Here is a 22,173-nt window from a genome sequence, read left to right as displayed (position 1 = left end):
TTGAAATAGATGAAAAACAGCAAAATTAGTCTGAAAGCAATACAGACACTGCAAAAAACCAAGACGCTAAGATCTCAATAGGAGGAAAAGTGGAGGCTAGCAAGCAGGAAGAAAAGGAGATAAGGCAGGTGTAGTAAGTTTTATTATAGATATGCATTTGCTTTGAACAGTATTTAACTCTCACTTAATGGTGGTTTAGCTGTTTGCAGCAACATCAAATGTGTGCTCCTCCCTGGCGTTTGGACAGAAGAGACTGACAACTTGTGGCCGCCATCTCTTTTTGAAAAGAGCAGAGGTACATGCCTTTCTCTGCTGCTTCAACTGAATGCTGCTTTCTGTGGTTGGTTTTATTGCTCTATTTACCGGTTGCTATTTTAAAAATGGATCTGAAACATTGTAGATGTCGCTCATTCACATGTGGACCTTATGGTCAGTGAGGCAAATGTTGGCCCTCTTGTCGAAATACTGTCCGCAGGCTAAGATCTGCCAGTGACTTCTGATCATGTAAAGGCGGTTTGTGTATTCCCTTTGTACATGAAGTCATGATATGATACGACAGGGCTTGATTTACAAGAACAGAAACAGTATGTACAGCAATCTATATTTTACTGCTACATTGTCAGGTTAAATGGTCAAACTACTGTTTAGATTTATAAGCCAGAGTTCATGCCCAAAAAAGCCGTTAGGAGCAAGTTGCAAAACCCCAGTAATAAGTTTCTTGTAAGGCTGGTCTGACAATATCATTGTGTCCCAACTGTTTATACCAATTTATCAAGTTGGCGCCTTCTCCATGCCTATCCTGTCCTGTTCTACTGTGTGCACCTGAACCAGCACAATTCAGTGTTGCATTATCGCAGAATGTGACAGAGGTGTTTGAAGCAGCCTTTCCCCATAGCGGGTCAGACTTTGTACCCATCAGCCTGAGGCAGGTGATACTGGCGTATCAGCACCCAGGAGGGAGGAGCAGCCTAGACAACCAGTTCCAAAGACCATTGCACAAGATGGTGGGAGTCACTGATCTATACCTAGCGAATAACAGAACGGGAGGGATGCACCATAAAGCCTTGCAAAACATCAGGTGTGAGCCACCCTAGGCGAATCCTCTGAGGTTCTGTTGTGAAAGAGGGGGGCTAGCTCGTTTTTCTTTCTGGTGCCCTTTTGTTTTGCCTACCCCCCAGCGTTGCACTGCACCTGTCTGCAGCTGTATCCCCTGCTGCATCCAGCCCCCTGGGCCTAGCATCTTCCTTCTCCCCTCCCTGCCTCCACCTTGCACCCCTCCTCCCCTCCCTGCATCCAGCCCCTTGCTCCCCTCCCTGCCCCTTGGCCTCTACCTGGTCTCATCCCCTGCAGCGTTAGAGTCCCCACAGGCCTGAGCCTGACACCACCTGGCCCAAGGGCCCCTTCTCCCCGCCTCCATAGCTTTGCTGCTCACTGATTGGTTGGTTCCTTTGGAACGAGCCAATGGGCGGCCGGAGGGAGGGTTGAAGCTGCGAAGAGGGAGCCTTACACAATAGAAGGGTTGTGGGAAGGCTTGGCCAATCAGAGGTAAGAAACCGGAAAAGGGTGGGGCATTGTTGACTAAGCCTATTGGACAGGAATAGAAGGTGGGGCTGTGCCATGAAAAGTCCTGTCCAATCGTAGCTTCCGAAACGGGGGAGAGGGGGGCGGAGTGTGAGAGCCGTTGTCCATTAGTACCGCGCAAGAGGCGGTGCTTCATAAGAATTGGCCAATTAGGATATAGCGAAGGGATGGGGCGGGAACCTAAAATATTGGGCCAATCAGAGAAATGATGCGGGCCTATAGTCAGGAGGCGGGCAGATAGAAAAAAAGGGCCAATCACAAGCGGGGATAGTAAAAAGAGGCGGGTCTTAATGCGAACTGACCAATGAGGGAGCGGGGCCGTGCTGCGTCTGTCCAATGAGCGCGGCGCTGGCAGGGGGCAGTGGGCTTGGTTGCTCGGGTCTGTCAAAGCGGAGCAGGCGGCGGATAAACATTCGGGCTGTGGAGAGCGGCGGCGGCGGTCGTTGCTCCGTGAGGCTCGGCGGCAGGGCGAGCGCAGGGCCCGGCAGCGGCGTAAGATGGCGGCGGCGGCGGCGGCGGCGACGACCCGGGTCTGTGTGAACATCCAGATGCTGCTGGAGGCGGCCGATTACCTGGAGCGGAGAGAGCGAGGTACCGGCCCCGCAGGCGGCAGCCGGCGCGACCCCTTCCTCCGGGACCGGCACCGGGGGCCTCGCCTCGCCTCCTCCTCCTCGTCCTCCTCCGCGGGGAAAGAGGGAGCACCCCCCCCCGGGACCCCTGCCCCCCCCCCCGCGGGACCCAGCGGGTACCGCCCCCCCCCCCATGGGACCCCCCGGCGATCTCGTTCCTCTCCTGCGGCCGGGCCATCCCGGCGGAGGTCGGTCGGTCGGTCGGGGAGCAGGCCGAGGACCGCCCCCAAACCCCCAGGAGCCAACGGCTTGCGCCGGCCCCCCCCTCCCCCCCCCACTCGTCGTCGGCGAAAAGCGGAACCGCTTCCCCCATCCCCGCCGCCAGAAGCCGGGATCCCATCCCGAGTGCGGGGTGCCCCATCCCCCGTGTTCCCCCCCAGCCTTCCGCACCCTGCCCTCCCACCCCCGCCAGCTATTCGCTCTGCTCCCCGGGGCCCATCCCATAACCCTCTTCCTCCCACCCCCAGTCACTTTGCTGCCCCCCGTCATCCATCTGGGGTGTGGAAGGATCCCTTGCCCCCAGGCGCACACTCCAGCTCCTGGGGTGTAATCCCACCCGGCACAAATGCCCTGGCTTTTGATGTAGATCCTTCCATGTAGGGTTATCTCCTCCAAGAAACATTGTTCTGGAGATTCCCATATATGGGATGGGGAGAAAGGGGACCCCACACAACCCATCTCCTGGATCCCCTCTTCAGAATCTCTCCTGCTTGCCCTCTACGTGGTTCCCCCCCATGTATGGTGTGGACATGCCATCCCTGGGCTGGAAACAATGGATTGCCTGGCCCTGGAGGTTTTTATATAAGGCTCTGTGTGTTGTTCATTAGAGGATAACTAAGTGATCTTATTGAATTTCACCTTCAGCCTTTCAAATGTGGTGTTCTCCTTCCACCCCCAAATACACTGGGATGTCTATATGTTTTGGGCTAACTTGATGACCAAGTGAAATCCTTGCATTTTTAGAAGCTGAACATGGCTATGCCTCTATGTTACCCTACAATAACAAGGACAGAGATGCCTTAAAACGGAGAAACAAGTCCAAGAAAAACAGCAGTAGTAGCAGGTAATGGCAGATATATGTACTTCTGTCTGTGTACGTGATCTTGCTTATACAGAAGCTTCTGATGCAAAATTCTGCCATTTCTAGTATGAATATAGCCCTGTAACAACATTGGGTATGTAATACCATCTTTGACTTATACCTCCCCTTACAGTGGTATTTTTAATTAAAGGGATGTTGTTTTTTGTCACTGTATGTTTTCTAACTTGACAAAGTCCTTGTGTTAACAACTCAGATTAGATCTTAAAAGGTTCAGTTTACTAATTTGTTTAGGCCTTTTAACTTCTATCTTTTAACATGGGAAATGAAGGTGCTAGTCAGTTTCACTTTTGCTTTCAGTCAGCGCTATATTTAGACTTTTCTGATTGGGTTGCAAACATTGCAGGATCCTATTTAGTTTCAAGGCAAACCATTAAAAAAAAATAAAATGAGGCATGATGTGGTTATAATGAAGGTAATACACTGTAATTACATAATGCCTCATTCAAATGCCCCAGTCAAATTTGGCCCAAACTTTGGTTTTGGCACTTCAGGAAAACAGAAGTATTTTTAACACATCCATTCAGATATCTTTTTTTATGTCAATGAAATAAAACTTTTCCAATGGAGCAGATATAGTCAAAGGTGAAATTTATAATATTTCTTATGGAGATAAGTGTGCATACATTTAGACTATTGTGTTGTATATATGTTGAACTGCAGTAATACATGAACATAGTCAAACTTTTTGACACCAGTTACTTTTTAGGGAAACATCTAAGGAGCAGAAACTGTAATTTTTTTTTCTTGCTGTATTGCATGTTTTTTTCTCCTCAGAAAACTTATGTGGAATTTTGCTATGCAACATGATAGACATATTGTTTCTAAAGCTAATGTAAGAACTGAAGGAGTCTTTTTTTTCTAATTCAAGATTTATGTGCAATGTTAAATTCAAATTTTCTAATGTTTTCTATTTCCCTTTTAGCATTTGCAGGAGTTCTTAAGCTAAATTATATGGCTGAGTGCAGAAAGTGACATGGTTCTAGTTTGACACTTAGATTAAATCTTGCTTCCAGTGCCACTTTTGTTTGACAGCCTGATTTATTTATTGTTCCTCTTGAAATCCATCTAGAGCTTTGCTACAAATTATTCATCTTTGATTTAATATACATCTTGTTCTTGGGGCAGCTAAAAATGCTAAATCACTCAGTACTGGCAATGGGTTTTGCTCAGATTTAATTCATCCAAATTAATTTAAATCCAAGCTGTTGAATTTTAAATTGGATAAGCAATTTCAGCAAGCCTTTTTTTTTTTAGTGAAGTGTTTAATTATGCCCTAAAGACTTGCAGGTTAAACACTGAAGTTACTGTCTTGTTTTAGGTATTTGCAACTCTCTTCATTTAGTAGTAGTATGTATAAATAGAAACTACTACTTTTAGGTAATGCTTGTGCTGTGACAGACTAATAAAAGCCAAAAAATTCACAGTTCAAGCTCTGTCCTTAATTGACCCTATTTTGACTATGGTTAATGACCTAAGATCAGTACGTGATGTGCGTGCGCCAGATGTGCTGGGATATTTAGGTACTGCATAGCAACTGAATGATGGAATTTCAGTGTGAACTTTGAACTTGGGTTTGTGTCCCAACCTCAGTGTTTTGACTCTTACTAGGCTGCAGACTGTCATTTCAGTGCATGCCTAATACAGTATGTATATTGAACAATGGTAGAGAAAAGTCTAAAAGACTCCCTTGTATCTCTATATGAAGGAGGACATATTTCACAATGCAGATTGAAGGCCTCTCAAATGGGAAGACATTTTAGGGTTTTGATTTATTGAAGTACAGAAAGATATCTGAAGGATGATATGAATGCTTTTTTTCTCTTGGGTTTAAACTTTCTGGGCCAAGATTTTGTATGTCAGCATCCATGGGGTGGTGAGAGCGAGATACTCTTGCAGCTGAGCACCCTAGAAATCCTCTAGAAATGGAGGCTTACAGTGCAAGATCTGACCTACCTCTTTATGTATCTAGTGAAAATTTAATCAGCATTTTTCAGCCTGTCTCACAGAATTCTGTAATTTAACTATTAAAATGAATTGTAGGTTGTAAAGCTCAACTTTGTAACTGACCTGCAGGAATAGTGTATTTAAAGGTGTGCAGTTTTGGCATTGGAGAGAGAGCTCTTACTTTTAAGCGGCCTAAAGATCAAATCATTATTAATGGAGAAATAGTACAATATATATAAAGCTGTGTGAGCAAATTCATCTCTAAATATCATAAGTGGTGAGCATTTCCTTTCTGATTGGCCTGTTTTTAGCTATTCTATCTAGGGACTAAATATTTCCTGTTTCATTAGGAAATGTGACATGCGTCCTTGTTTTAAATTGTTTGCCAACTTAAGAATCAATGTCCTTTTAAAATTAAGACACAATCTACCTTCTTGTTAAAGTAATACCTAATATTACAATAACTGAAAGATTATTGGGCGGGGGCATAGAGATGGGCATTTCCTTTGTTTGACAGCTCTGTGTATAGTCAATTTCAACTTTTCCTCTCTGTAATCTTTTAAGGCCCACCTGACTCCCCCTGACTTGAGTGGAGGTCAGATTAGGTCTTCTATCTCCTGTTTGTGTGGAACTTGCAGTGCAATGGGGAGAAGACGTATGTTAAATAGGAACATCTGATTGTAAAACACAGCTTGGCAAGTGAACCCAAGGGCATATAAAATACCTGAAGCCATTTCTAATTCTCTTTTTAAAGATTGTAAGATTTCAAGCTGACAGTTTTCCTTTAATGCTGATTGTGGAGGTGTCAACGAGAATAATTTATTTCTGGCCGACATAATGATGGAATGAGTTAATACTGAGTTCATATGGAAATTTTCAAAGGATAGGTGGTGCAGCAATTTTCCTATATCTGTAATGGTACAGGTATGCATTAAAAGGTCAGGGTTCAGAAGTCATCCTAGTTGCATGCCGGAGTTCTGCATTTAAATCCTAGAACGTGATTGATTTTAATTGTAGTATAGTAATAAATAGGTCTGTTTGACCAGTATGATTGTTAACTTATATTAGACAATAATATGGTCTGTCTATTGGGTGGGGAGAAAAGGATTCTTTGTATATGGAGTTTGAAGCTAAGATTGGCATTTTATGCCAAGGCTGCAGACCTGTCACTGTGGTAAGCATGGTTAAGCCTGTATCTCTGGAGTAGAAATTCTATAACACTTCTGTTTAAAAAAAAAAATGTGGCAGTGACTCCTGTAGACTAGCCCATAGAGAGCCTTTCTCTTTCCCTTTTGGAATGGGAGGAATATGGGCACTATGCACATTGGACAGCCATTTAGCTAGCGGAGATATGGTAACTGTGTTTTATTAATTTCCTGGAAATGGGCTCTGTTCGGTTAAAGTTCTAAACACAGAAACTGATTGCTATCAAGGTTGCATTGAAACTGGCAAACAAAACACCACTTCAAGAAGTTACCGTGCTTAGCCTTTCCACTTCAGATAAAAATTATTTGATACGTTCCAAGTAAAGGAAAATAATGTTTCTGTAAGAGCTAAATCATGTGTACATGGTAATATGCAAACTATCCACCCTTAGGATTTATGTTCTAAAAATGTATTTCAGCAGCTAATAGAAATATAGTTTTGGATACAAAACTTACCATTAATCAAGTGTTCATGGACACAAAGTTAGTGAGGTCAGAGAGCATGGATTCTATTAACAAGTTTGTTTGTAACAGACCTTTGTAACTTCTGGTACCAATATTGAATCAATTTGACCTATTTATGACATACCAGTCCGCTAGTAAACTACACGTTCATTGTAATGTCTTGGACTCAGGCAGTCCTACTTGGGAGGTGGGGAAGGGCTCAAACTTACACTTTATTTCTCTGGTTTTTATCCAGGAGAGTCAGATGGGGCAACCGGTGGAACCAAAAATACATATCTGTCCTCTTTTCAGCCATTTACAGATGCCCTGACAGGGGAACTTGCCTATCTTATGTGTCAGACTAATGTGAACCCATTTAAATGATCTACTAAGAAATATGGACCTTTCGTTCTCAGCTGAAATAAAAATATCTTCTGATTTTATTTTATTTTTTTTTAAATTTGTTTGGAAGCTGAATGTTTCCATTTCAGAACAGATCACTTTAAATAATGCAGTCAGAAAGCAAACAAAAGGAACTATGTTAAAATGAATGTCATTAGAAACATAGGGGGGAAAGGGGGCATTAGCTTGCAAAACAAAGATCAAGCCATTGTGAAACATTATGAAGGAAGTTTAAGAGGGAATTGCAAACAAGCAAGTGACTAAAAATACCAAAAATATAATTTGCAGTGTCCTCAAAGTAGAAGTTCCTACCATTGCTTATTTAACAATAAAAACACTTTCATTTATTGAAACCTCTAGAAAACAGTGAGAAAATTGGCCCTCTCTGGCTCAGACACAGGATAAGTCAGATGGACAGCTTCAGATATACACATTGCTTTGTCATGATTGTGGTTTTTCCCTCAGGTTTTCTGTTCTACAGTAATACTGTCCCTGAACAAAACAGGCTTCACTTAAAGCTTTAAAGAGCAGTCGTGGCAGATTTCCTTTATGAGCATGTGTGCGTATATCAGGAGGCCTCATCTCAACATTATGTCAACAGTAATTTGAAAACTATTTAAATCGCTTTCTGGGTCTTATTTGTAAGAGAATCCGGCATAGTTTTTTTTGTTTTTTCTACCCTTGTCTTAAAATCTTGCAAGGGGAGAAGGAAGAACTTCTGAATAACTTGTAAGCCAATTTAATAGCAACCTAGACTACCACCTCAAATTAAATGTCATTCTTCCATTTAAAAATGAAAAGCATTGTAGTCTGCCATTCGCTTCTGGAAAAGTTTTCTACAGATCTCTTGTGTTCACACACCTGATTTTCAGAATACTTATTTCTCTGCAGAACGTGTGGCTTAATGATTAAATATTGTGTATAAATCATATGGTTCAGTGGGTATCATTCATTGGTATCAATAAAGCATGATTCATGCTCAGTGCTGCACTGTTCAAGGTGCAATCCTTTATGAAAAGCAGGAAGCAGAAGTTTTTTACTTTATACATGAACTCCTGTAAAATGCAAAGTTGGCTACCCTCATGAGGTGAATCTTTTGAGCAGTAATAGGGAGAGAAATACAAATCCTCTCTAAATTACAATTGGCAATGCACTCTGGGGAATGTCTGAAAAGACACTTGACTTTTAATTGATTTTATAGATTTCAAATGCAATGTTAAGATGGGGCAGTTTTCCTCTTTTTTTTAATTTGCACCACCATCATGTACTTGATGTCAAAGACCTGTTACTTCCTATTTGCCCCATGTCCTTTATCTCTAGTTCAGGGATTGTTTGCTCCCAAGTGGTGGTTACTGTCTGTCCTGAGTTTCCTATCGGTATGCTTGCTTAACCCTCATTAGCATTAAAGCAGTTATAATCACATACCTCTTAAAAACGAAGCTGCTACAGTACTTGCAAAATCCCAGTTTGCTGCTCTTTCTGGGCTTTTATTGCCATTTTGCTAGCAGAACCCTCATGCTGTGTTGCTCCAAAAAGTGTTGCATTGATATGCACTGTGATTAAGAGTGTACTTATCTGTAGCTGGCAATCAGTAACTAACTAATTCCTCATTCTTTATTTTTCAGGTCAACGCACAATGAAATGGAAAAGAATAGGTGAGTTTGTAAGATGAATTATATGCACTAACTTTTATTCCATGCCCTTCATATCCCACTGGGACCGTCCAGGTCCTCCTTTCAATAGAGCAGTAATATCAGATGGATGTGCCGGGTACGTCCTCAGGCAGAAGTGATGCTGTAAGCAGTCTCTAAATCCTAAGCACTGAGTTTTATTGCAGTAGTGTGTTTGAGTGGGGTGGTTTGGCATGTAAATACCATTGCGTATCCTAGGCAGGGATAGGGTAAAATGTCACTTTAAACTGAAAACTGATGTTCTGATCTCCTGCCTTCTGACCACAACATCTATCTGCAGTAAGCAAGCATGGACTGTAATGTGGGGGATAACAGGCAGTTCTATGTGAGCAACTGGAGACTACAGATTCTGTCTAGGAATTATGTTTTCATCTATCCCAGAACTCCTGGGCCTCTTACATGGAAAATGTTTTTCATCCTTCAGCCTGTAAGCTTCAATAGGGAAAATTTCCTCATAACGCTCATGTGCAGTTATTCCATAATTGCCTTCAGCAGCATTTCTTGGACCTTCCCCTGAAGCCTCTGGTTCTGGCCATCTTCTCTCAGGGTACATAGATAGATAGATCACTCATCAGGTCAAGTACCACGCTGTTTATGTATCCTTAGCACTACACAGAATATAACCTGTTTTTTGTTGGCTGTGTTGATAAGGCTGTCATCCTTAAGTCTGCCCTCTTGGTAAGTGTACTTTGCAGTCAAGATACAGGGACATGGCTTTTAAAAATAGAACACTTTAAAACTGGAGAATTTCACAAGGGGGCTTAAACGTTGTTTTCAGTTCTTGTGGATCAGTCAGCACCCTTCTTATGGGAGGAAAGGGCTGGGAGGAGGAGGATTGTTGTGTAGGAACATTTGCAGTTGCAAAGAGAGGTATCCTTTTTGGTTTGTGGTGATTCTGTAAGTAACTTGGTAGTTTTGGAAAAGAAAATGACAAGCTGACACTCCCATTAGTGGGAAACCCCAGGCTACCGTAATAGTTGTATGGCTTTTCTTATGATCTATTACCAATGTAAATTGCAAATCTCTCATTAGCTAGCCCTGTCAGAGTTCAGTGTAAGCTTTTTAGGTGGTTGCTTTCTAGAATACTACTTGTGTATTTTACCAGATGGGAAGCATCAATATAAGAGAACTTGTATTATTGGAAATGGGTTTCAGTAATCTTAATAGCTTAGTGGAGAGTGCCTTTGTACCATTTGTAAGCTTCTCCATTTCCTCTTTGAAAGTTGGATTCTGCTCTTAAGTGTTGCAGGTATGGTATTGTCTGTTGCCAGTTAACTTGTTTTGTTAGCCTGGCTTGTTTGAAATTAAAATGATGCACTTGAGATATATCCAAAATGACTGAGGTTAGAAGGGAACAGGATAAAACAGACTCCAGATTCTAAACTATTCACAAAATTATCGCTTGATCACTTGAATAACTAAAGAAAGAATACTTTAAAAACTTTACCAAATGCATCGTATCTCTCCTGCTGACTCTGTATCTGATGGGTAGCAACTGCACTGGAGCCCTCTTGAAATCCTGTTTATATTGTTGCCCAAACAAGGAAGTACAGTAAATGTCATGTATTTTAAGGTCTTATCAAAAAGGTGATTAGGAAAACAGCCAATGTATTTCTGCGCAGAAATAAAACTGTTATCCTCCCATTGTTGTACATGTAGGAGTGAAACAAAATATTTTGAAAGCTAAGACTCTGACTGTTGTTCTCAAAAGTTAACCAGCTAGATGCCTTATGGGGACTTTAAAGTGGCTCATCTATATTTCTGTACACAAAGGGGGAAAATCAAGCTGTTAGGACTTTGCAGATGTTCAAAAGTAATAACTTTGCAGACAACATTGGTTATTGTTTGGAACTTGAATAGTGTGGGAACTAGTTTAACTTGAAGGTTGGGGCCAAATTGCATAGTTGGATGCGATATGATTAGATACATACCACATCCCATCTAAGATTAAAATTAGGCTCTTTGTTAATCTGATTCATTACATTAGTGATAATGCTTATGTGCATTACAATGGACTTGAAAGAGCAACTGCTCTGACAGCAAACTTTATTAATTGAGGATTTTGGCTGTGCCAATTAGAGAATTTTGTGTAATCGAAAAACTGTGGCTGTATCTTCATTCAGTAAAAACGAGGCTGAAATGTGCTTTATGTAAGCAGATTTCTGCTTAAAACTTCTTTTAAACTAGAAGTTGGAGCCAGAAAATCAAAGGTCATGCAGAGTGATGTGCAAGATTTCTAGGAATCCCATTTGCTGTTGTACAGTGTATGGCAACTCCCTAATGTTAAGGGGATGGCTTCTAACAAGTGACTTTGAACTTAACCTGGTGCCCACTGCAGTTTCTTGCTTAAGTATTGTAGACCATAGTTGTAACACCTCTGTAGGTACTGTAGACAGCTTTTGTGTAACTCCATTAAGGCATGGTTGGATAAGTCTGTTCTGATGGAAGGATATCTTATTTTGGAGTTGCAAATAATGTTAAGCAGTGATTCATCATTGGGGCCCCATCATTGTTTGGATTTACCCTCGGAGTAAAGTTTATCCACTCTGTTTGCTTACATAAAATGCTTTCAGAACTACAGCACAAATGATTGTTGAACTCGTCATGCGCTTAGAGCAAGATGTACAGATAATTGCAACATCTCAATTGGAAGCTACTTGTGACAATTAGACATTTCAAAGACCAGTTGTGTAGCAACCAACGCCAATTAATGTGACCTAAATGTCAGGATCAACAATAGCATTTGAATAGTATCCAAACTTACCTGTCTTGGAACTAGCCTCACTCCCAATATCCTAATGAAGCTGTTTCTTTGAGTATCTGAAAATCTGGCTCTGTATTTGATCATCCACCTAGCTGTTGTATGAAAGCAACTGGGCATTTGCCTATGTGAAAGGATCAGAGTAAACAGTGTACTCTGTATACGGACTTCCAACCACTGTCAAAGTGCTAAAAACTTCTGTAGTGGAAATGGAATAGTGTAGCATAATATGGATGAGGATGCAGGTTAGTTAAGTGGTTGTTTCTGAATGGAGATGCATACAACAGAGCAATTGATCTGAAACTGGCTAATGAGAGAGAAATACAGGTAGGCAGAGGAAACATTTGTAAAGCTGCACTCAGAGTTTACAGTTGTTTAATATCGATGTGCTACATAAAGGAGCTACAGTTGTCAATGGCATGAACGTGATGGGGGGAAGCAGTTTGGAAATAGTCTGTGTACCCAGGAAGCAGTGCCGTCAGCCTTCCATTGCAGCTGACGTCCTCCTGGACCACACTAGTAGCAAATCTCCTTCTGATTGTGCTCTGTAGGCTGGAGCCTAGGCTCCGGGTGGCTAGCGCCTAAGTCCCAGGGGCTACCCTGCAGTTTTACAGTCCTGCAGCCTGGCCCCAAGTCAGCTGACATGGGCCAGCTGCAGGTGTCTTACTGCAGTGTAGACATAGCCTATGGGTAGGATTTTTCAAAAGCTTTCAGCTTTGGCCTAACTCTGCCTTGGAGGTGTGCTGAAACAATAAAGAGCTTGGCTTTTTTTTCAGAGGTGCTGAGTACCCATAACTGCTATGAAAAACAGTGCAAGCTGTGGGTGCTTGACATCTCTGAAAGCTCAGCCTAAGTTACTGGCCCATGGTCCGATAGCACACGTGGTAGAGCTGGAAGGCGATTAGATCTGACATCTCTACTGATTAGTGGAAAAGACTGGAGCCAGGACAACATTCTAGCAAAATGAATGTTGTGCGAAATACCTTGTTTGTCCAAAGCATTGTGACCAAAACACCTGTTCTCTCAATGCTTTTTACCTTAAATGTGAGGTTTATACTTCACTAATCAGGTCTATTTGCTCACTAACAAAATGTGGATTGTAAGACAGAAGACCACACCTGGTAGTGCTGTAAGATACCTCTGGTTTTAAGAATACACTTACACTGCCACCTGCACAACCCAGCAAGAGGCTGGTCTACACACAGTACTACCAGAGAGCCAATGTAAAACACTTTTTTTTTTTTTTTTTTTTTTCATTTGGAAGTAGCTCTACCGCACTTGTAGAGTGATGAGCAAAGTGAGGTAGTTGAATTCATTTAAAAAAAAAAGGTATTTGTAACTGACTAAACTGCATATTTTCCATAAGATCTATTTTTTAGGGGTCTAATCCAAAACAGCTGTATTCTCTACCATATTAGTACTCCGCATATATTAACTGTAAAAGTGGGGCTCTTTCAGTCTGGACTTTTTTTTTTTTTTTCCCCCCCCACTATTGAACATTTCAGAATTGAAAGGCTTTTCTAATTACATGGGAAACCGTAATTATCTTAATCTACTATTAGCTCAACAAATACATCAATTATAAAACCCTGTCTTTCAAAGCTGCTGTTTTTCTTAAAACTTATTTCAGAGTACTGCACTCTGGATACAGCAAATGGATACCATGAAGACATGTCTTGTAGCTGAGAGTAGATTTTCTGGTATAAAGGACTATTCCCCTTACTAAAACTGGTCTGATCCTGTAGGTTCATTATTATTGTATATGGAATTAATCTATTCACTGACAAGACCTGGGGACGTAAACACCCTGTTGTAATAAATGTTACAGAAAGGGAAAGATCCACAAAAGCAGAATTACAGATTGTTTCTTGAGAAATGTTAGATCTGATCTAAACTCCAGTTTTGTGAGCATAGCTCCATTGGTTAGGAGTGTGTGTGGTGGGAATCAGATGACTAATTGACATAGCTATGCCAGCAAAAACCCTAGTGTACATGCAGCTAATATGGCAAAAGTCCTTTTGTTGCTTTAGCTAATCTTATTCAGGGAATTAGTATAAGCTAGAGTAGCAAAAGCATACTCTTACCGGTATAACCTGTGTCAAAGCTAACCGGGTTTGCCGGTATAGCTGTAATGGCAAACCCTTTCTCTTGTAGACAAGGCCTCAGTAATCAGCAGTGGGTGTGACTCACAATGCTTATGGAAGAGATCAAGTCTGTGGCTACCTCATTTTAGAAGGTGGTGTGTACCTGCTCTACCTCACATGGTAACACCTGCAGTAGATGGTCACAGAGGGTAGAGTAGGGAAACTATATACCTCTAAGAGTAGATCTGGAAAACTATTAATTGAAATGCATTGGGCTTAACATGAACCGCAACATGCATTGCACATCCTGTTTTCATTTTTAATTGTACTACCTTAATGATTGCTGTAGGTCTTTCATTTTAATATGTGCTGAGATAGTCATGGGTGTAAAGACTTTTTATATTGAACTTCTTCCCTGCCGCTTAAAATTCTCAAGTGTAGCTCTGTGAAGAAACTTACAATGGCGTGGAAGAGCGTGTCTCCGTTTCTGGAATGCTAGTGCTTCAAAGCATAGCTCTAAGGGAGAAAATGCATCTGGAATTATTAAGCTAGGAGGCATTGTTCATCTAGCAAAAATAGAAATAGGTATCCTTATTTTTCCAACCCTGGTACCAACTGCTATTGTCACCAATTGTATGACTTTACCTTTGTTATATTTGCCGTAGCTGCTTGCAGATGTGGATTGGTGTTGAATGATGCCTGATCCTATGTAGCTGCTGTTGACCACAGAATGAATATTTAGCCTGATGTATGAACTTTCGTTTTTACAGACGTGCTCATCTGCGGTTGTGTCTGGAGAAGCTGAAAGGGCTGGTACCCCTTGGGCCTGAATCCAATAGACATACTACACTGAGTTTACTAACAAAAGCTAAATTGCACATAAAGGTGAGTTCACGCTATTTAATCATGCACGTGAGCATGTAAAGTATTGCTGAATAAAGTGCTGTAAAAACAATTGCCTGACAATAAACTGGTTGATTTAAATCCTGCTTCAGGACCAGTACCTTAGTCTTGTCCAGTTCTGAAGTCTGTCTCTTGCAAACGAGGGAAGTATTAAGTGTCAGCTGGGTGGACTGCTTGTTACCACCAGCTGTAGCTGGACTGGGGTCAGTTGTGAAGCTCCACGCCACTGGCAGTGAAGATATGGGAGAAAGAGCTGCCCAAGAAGGTCACCTTTGTGGGTCCAAAAGGCTTCAGTGCTATGGAAACCCTTTGATCTTGGCTCAGTCCCTAAAATAAACCTTAATTTTGATAATTTTTAAGTATAAAACTTTTTAAAAACTTAACTTTGGTTGAGAAACATCAGTGCCTGATGCTGCGATTTGTCTCAAGGAAAACCCTGACACACACACGCTGAAACATGGAGTTGTTGTGTATTGCAGATCTGAAGACCTTACTATTTAAAGGAAGAAATATCTCTTTTATAGCCAAGAGTTGATAGAATACTACCTTTACAGCAGCATCCTAACGGGGAGACGAGGTTGTGATTTCTGAGCGAATTGTGATGCTGTCACTTATTGTTCAAACATGTTAACACGGTTAAAGAGGTCAGCATTAGAAACTGGCTGACCAAACATTTGTGGACTCAGGCTACTGAGAACCAAGACTCTGTCCGTGTATACAAATTTTCCCTTGTTACCGTTCTCTGTGGACATAATTTTAATTTTAGACCTCACATACGTTACAGTAGCATGCAGAGGCCTGAGTCAGGATTGGGACCGTCATCCTGTTGACCATTGTACAAATCCAAAATAATCTGTGCCCCAAAAAGTTTCTCAATATTCATACTGTTGAATAGCTTTTTTTAAAAAAGGAAGCAAATATTTAACTTGCAATTGAATGGGGTTGATGTCTTCCCTTAGTGATACCAAGTATTTTTAGAGTGCATAATGTTAAGTGGAAGATAAAGGGTGTGGCGCTGAGGGACTTGGTTGGCGTCAGTCTGATAACAATTTGCTAGATATCAAAGTCCTGGAATGTATATGAAGAGGATTGAGCCATTGCCAGATAATTGCATAAAACCAGTTTTGAGAGGGAAGCCTTATTTGTACACATCTCCATGTGGCCATTAGGTAATTCTAATCCAGCCAGAGCTCAATCCTATCTTAACAGGGCCTCAATCTTAACAGGGCCTGGCCCTGCGAGATCTGGCTCAGGCAGGGTCCTGCAGAAAAAGCCTTCCCTTGCTGTGGCCACCTGCACAAAAGCACCCAAACTCAGTTCTTTCCCACTGCCCGTGTGAACAGGAAAAGTCTGCCAAGTCTGCTTCTGGGAATTCCCACCAACTCGGTTTCTTTCCAGTGTACTGGGGTGTGTGGGGTGGGGAGAGATGAGTTGTGTTCAGAGAGTTCCTGTTCAGGATAAGCAAGTGTGCATTTGGTATGTGAGGCATTTGGAACAACTCTAACTTTGGTGCTGGTCTTTTTGAAAGAAGCTTTAGCTGGCAGTCACCTTTATTGTTGACCAAAGTCGTGGTGTTTGGTTGAGATAAGTGGAGCTGTTCACAGTGCATAGGACAGCACAGTGCATAGGGATGGTGCTGTGTGTGCAGGTGGCAACACACACCTCAAACCTTTAGCACGTCTGAAACATTGACGAGACAACTAAGGGTGTAGTTAAACTCAATTTGAAAAACTACCTGCAGATATATTTTCAGTTACACTGTGTGCGTCACTTGTTTCCCATGTAAAGCTCCTGACTACCGCTAATTCATATGTTTAAAAAGTGTAGAATCTAGCCCAGCGCTGTCAAACCCGGGTACCTGTCATCAGTCACCTGAAGCCGTGGTTGGGTGCCTGAGTGACCTGACTTTTAAAGGTGCTGAGCACCTGTGTCCAAAAATTAGGACACATGCTTAGGTGTGTAAGCTTATAAACTTAGTCCATAATGTCCAAAAGAAGTAACCATGCCTTTTAACCCACAGAAGCTTGAAGACTATGATAGAAAAGCAGTACACCAAATAGATCAATTGCAACGAGAACAGCGGCATCTGAAAAGGCAGCTGGAGAAGCTGGGCATAGAAAGAATAAGAATGGACAGTATAGGATCTACTGTTTCCTCAGAGCGTTCCGATTCTGACAGAGGTGAGGCACTTCACTTGGCTAGGAATAGCTGTACCGGTAGCTCAAACCTCAAGAGGCTTGATCTGGTTGTTCCAACACTGCTCTTCTTTTTGCTTACAGAAGAAATTGATGTGGATGTCGAAAGCACAGACTACCTAATGGGAGACCTAGACTGGAGCAGCAGCAGTCCAAGTGATTTGGATGAAAGAGGAAGCATGCAGAGCATCTGTAGTGATGAGGGCTATTCCAGCTCTGGTATTAAGAGATTAAAGCTGCAGAACAATCACAAGCCTTGTCTCAGTCTATAAGAAGCAACTCAGTTGCTGTTCCATCCATTGCAGTTTCCTTATTGGATCTTATTAGGTAGTATATTGGACCGTCCCACAATTCTCTTGCACGTAAATTTAATGTACCACCAACATTAGCGAAATCAGCTTTGCCTAAGTCCTGAAACAGTGCATAGGGTTGTGGGTTACAAGCTACTCTCTGGAGCACACATCTGATTGCATCCACTAGCTTCTCTTTCTGTCAGTAAACTCATCTCTGTGAGACTGTACATTCCAAACAAATTTTGAAGTACCCAAGAATATTTTAGCAGTAATAGCAACCTAAAAACCCTTTTTTTGCCTTGATGCTATTGTCTAGCATTCTAGACCTACCTTGTCTTTGCATAGTACCATAATGGATCTAATATCCAGAAATAGTGGCTAAACATAACTTCATTTGACAAACAATCTGAAGGGGGAACCCAACTTCCTCATAGTAGAGATCAGGGAATGAGTGGATTAAACTTTCAAAAGTAGAGTGTGGAGCATTTTAGCTGTCCTGTCTCTGATATTTGTGAGAATTGTGCAGCCAAAATTTAAAATTTTGGTTTGGAAAATTGTTGCTTTGGGAATTTGCCCATAACATTTAGGGGTATTGCATTTTAGTAGTGTTAGCTGTACTACCGACTGACCCAGTACTGTTGTCCTAACTCCCCCAAAACTCCCATTGATTTCAGGTTCCTAGGGCTGCATGTCTGTGACCTTTACTTTCAAGAGTAACTCCATTGAATTCATCTCAAATTAGCAGCCAGCAAATGACAGTGGGAGTTTTGACTATTGCAGGACAGTGGGACCGATCTTGTGGGGTTCTGAGCAGCTCTTGCACGATTGTAGGTACTCTGTACCTTGCAGAATTGGGCTGCAGGACCTTGACAACAAATACACTGCTCCGTCTCTTGCAGGTACCCTGATAGGAAGTCCTCAGCCATGCACATCTCAGTTTCTTTAATACCTAAACCCAAATGGTACTAATCTCCAGTGCAATTTATTGTGACCTCATTGCATTACAGCTGCAATTTACTGTTCTAGGCGAGTTTACCTAGATGTTTGTTCTTGCTTCTCATCTCTGGGACAATTCTTTTCTACCTCAGAGAGATGAACAAAGATTATCTCAATCCCTTTAGCACAAAAATAATTATGCCTCATTTGTTTCTATAAGCAATGCTTGGTCCTGTTAAATCTGTTTTACTACAAATTTTAGCAATAACTGAGTGATAAAGCTAGCTGTGTTAACTTTGGGTGTCCGTGATTGGACACATTTTACAGGATGTTGCTAATCCAACGTTACTACAATTAATCAGTGAAGTGCTATTGGCATTAAAGCACTTCCTCGCCCGGTTGAATTATTAGGCACTCTAAAACTGGCTCACAAAGGATTTTTGTTGCCAGCTTAAACCTTAATATTTTCTCCTCAAAAGTGTGAAAAATTTTTCAACCTTGCAACATTTTCATTTAAGCTAAATAGAGCACATGTAAATGTACATAATACACATGATCTATAAATAGTATTTATTCATTTTATATAAAACTAATGTAATGGAGATACATTCTTATGACTTTGTGCTTTTATAGATGTTCTGGAAACTTTGTATGTAGAGGTCTGCTAACTCAGATATATAGATAGATTTTTTTCTTCAGTCCTCTTTGCTTGAAACATTTTAAGGTCTTTATATTGAACCCACTTGGCAAACTCTTCACAATGAATATTCAGTATTTGATTCCGGTAATACAGCCAGCTGGTACAAGGTGACCAGAGAAGCCCTAACGTTCAACTGAGCAACTTCACTATAAAAGGGCTATGTAGCTTATTTAGTGATAGGCAACAAAAGTGGGCTTTCACACTTGCCTGCAGGAAATGCAGTTCATGCGACTTAACAAGTCAAGCGGCCAAAAGCCACTAAGACACTCCGTAAAGTGCAAATGAGCAAACTATAGAAAACTAGATTTGTTTCCTTGAAATATCCTCAAGCTATTTTTGGATCATTTGAACTCTTTAAAAAAGAAAAGATGGGAAATGGGGCTAGTGGATTGCTAAAAATCTCCAAAGTATATTCTTTTTGTGTATGCTATGTTTTTAAAAAAAAAAAAAAAAAAGGAATTTTTTTAAATGGCTGGAATTTTCAGATGTCCAGCAGATTTGCACTGAACTAAAACTTGTATGCCTTTTGCATTTTTAAGCCTACTTCCTGAGTCCAAGCAGAGAATCTTCAGAGAGCTAGCTCAAAACCTGTAAACTTAAAAAAAAAAAAATAAAAATAAAAAAATTGAATATCTGCACTTTGAGGTCGTTTGCTCAATATGTTTTTCCTTGAGACCTCTCTAGCTTTTTTTTTTTTTTTCTTCTTCAAATAAATGTTGCATAAATTGCCTCGCAAAACCAAACCTAGAGTTGCAGATATTGCTACCTTTTTGAAGGTCAGAGTAACTTTAGATTTTTGGAAAGCGTTGGAGGGGTAAATTTAAAATATGAAATTGTGTACTTCGTATGTGTTTTTTAATTTATAAATACCGAGTCTTACGGATTCAGTGTAATGTGTTTTTAATTGTTGTGCCTTTGGCGTTAACTACATTCTTTTTTTTTGGGTGAAATTGTGTGTTTTTTGTCCCAATATAAAACAGTAATTATTTGACCTTTGCACTGTTTGGATGTGGTCCTCTCAATTTTGATGGCAGAGAAAATGATGCACTAATGTCAAAACTGACACAAGGGTATATGTGGTGTCTTTTCCAAAACTCTAGGCAGGTGCAGTCAATTTAGCTACTGTGGGCTCCAGGACCGTCCTTGGCAGCTTCAAATCTCTCCGGTCCTCTTTGCTAGTCAACAGGCCCAAGCCTCAGGCAGCTAAGTCCACTTCCAAGGTTGCTGAAATGGTAGCGTTGTTTTCTGTTTTGCCAGCCTTTCTCTCGAATTCACTGATCCACCAGCATTATTACTAAATAAGCTGCAGAAATTACAAAAATCTTGTAGATGGTTAGAAAGGGGAGTGAGGGACTACTCATATACTTCAAGTTTACGATTGATAGTTGCACAGATGTGTGTGAATATAAAACACACGTTGTTTCTTGTGAAAAGGGCAGAGTATAAAATACTGCCATCCGTAACTGTTTCAGTGCAAATGGTGAAACCAGGTGTGCACTCAATTGGAAGAAAAATCAAACGCTTGCACTTAATAATCAGAGCAGAGAAATTTTGCTGTAACTTACATGCTAATGATGGTCTGTCTTAAACATCCTCAAGTCTTGTTTGTACTTACTGAGCGTGTTTTCCTGAGTGTTGAGCACCCAGAATCTAATTTCTTCTACAAAGCAGAGCTTTCAACTTGTCAAGGTGCTGATGGTCACATCTTGTGAATTTCCAGGGTCATTACGAATACCAGTTTATGATGTAAATTTAAAGAGCGCTTTTTTGAGCTAACGTCACAACACCTTATAAGATGATCTGAAACACTTCTGAGCTTTGGGCATTAGCAGGCCGTGGTCTGCCAATTGCCACTTTAGCACTTTGTTCCGTAATATGGCACTCGGCTCTTCTCCCCTAGTCCCCAACCCACTACAGCTCTATATCAGCTCTGAAAACCAAGAAAGCTCTGGATCTGGCGTCACTTCGGAATTACAAAGCTGTGCACTAGGCCTACAAACATAGCCAAGAGAAAGCCCTGTGTTTTAATGCATGGTGGCTTTCCCTTGCTCATTCAAAGTATGTGAACTAGATGAAACAGGCATCTGAAATACTATCTAGCAATATGTCAGGGCTTTGAGTTCTTTTTTTGCCCCTTTTGTAACAAATTTCAGGTTTTGACACTGTAATGTATTGGGAAGAATTCAGCTTTTGTAAGGCTTTATGTTTGCTCCTCATAAAGTGTATATTTCTGTTGCTTTTTATTGCTGCGTAGTCTGAAAGTTGTTTATACTGTCTAGTAGTAGAAACAGGTACCTGGTTCCCAAGCATTATTGAAACGTTAAACTTGTGTGACAGCTGTGTGAATAGCTAGCTGAGTAGACATCTCTGGAGGTGTGGGAGACATCACCAAAAAATTCCAGCTCTAAATCGTATTCAAACCTCTCTTCTATGGCCAGTTTAAAAAAAAATAAATAAATCTGGGATATAATAAATCTGATCCCTCATTTTTGTTATTACTTTGGAAGAACAACATGGTACAAAAATCTTCAGGTGAAAGAATAAACTCAGAGGCATCTCTACCCAGTTGCTGTTTGCTGAATAGCTGTTGCATGACTGCAAAAAAAAAAATTGCAAGTACCAATATCTTCTAACATGCCCAACCTTAATCAACCTGGACTTTTGATCAGTTCTATTTGTGCTGGGTTTTTTTCTTTCTAATTGATAAAAGAATCAAACTTGCCTGTCTCCCTTCCTCAAGTTGGTGCTCTTAACAACACTGCTGTTGAACCATCAGCTTTATTTTTGGCAGTCTTCCAAATAGTAAACGGACTAAACGGGAGCAGCAGATGGGAGAAGATGAATTCTGTTTCCAGATGTTTAGTTCCTAATGTAAATACCACATCATTATGAATCCTGTGTCAAGACCATATAATGGTGCTTTTTATTACAGTTAGCACATGCATTTTTAGAAACTACATGTTTTAGAAGACCTTGCTGTGTATATGTATACTTCTGTATTGTTCAACTGTTAGAAAATAAATTATTTCATTACTAAAGAGAAACGTGTCCTCCCAGTGTTCTGGTTTGAACAGAAAATGCCCTGTGGCATGAATGATTTCACTGATTTGTTGGGTACCTTCCAGTAAACAGCAGTCAAAATGTTACTAGCAATCTAGTGATGAATGACTTCTTGGGAGTGGCTCACGCTGGGTACTCAACAGTTGTCAACTGGAATCACATTCCCTTTTTTCAAAACCTTTCTAGGAGGTAAGAGGAGAGTAGCTGGAAAAGGCTTCCAGTAATTCCCTTCCCTTTCCATTT

At 41.0% G+C, this 22,173-nt stretch overlaps 1 protein-coding gene across 1 annotated transcript; it reads left to right on the top strand.

Annotated features, from left to right (window-relative positions):
- The first annotated feature begins 1,959 nt into the window (after positions 1-1,959).
- Positions 1,960-21,941, top strand: MXD1 (MAX dimerization protein 1). Its single transcript, XM_067532349.1, has 6 exons — positions 1,960-2,172; positions 3,174-3,273; positions 8,933-8,962; positions 14,614-14,728; positions 16,767-16,926; positions 17,026-21,941. Exons 1-6 carry the CDS (start codon positions 2,079-2,081, stop codon positions 17,211-17,213), a joined length of 687 nt encoding a protein of 228 aa, XP_067388450.1. The 5' UTR covers positions 1,960-2,078; the 3' UTR covers positions 17,214-21,941.
- Positions 21,942-22,173: the final 232 nt, after the last annotated feature.

The sequence above is a fragment of the Emydura macquarii genome, unplaced genomic scaffold (assembly GCF_026122565.2).
Source record: "Emydura macquarii macquarii isolate MOO-44397 ecotype Brisbane River unplaced genomic scaffold, CSIRO-AGI_Emac_v2 contig_3278, whole genome shotgun sequence".
Classification (NCBI taxonomy): domain Eukaryota; kingdom Metazoa; phylum Chordata; order Testudines; family Chelidae; genus Emydura; species Emydura macquarii.
This window is presented reverse-complemented; position numbering and strand designations above follow the sequence as displayed.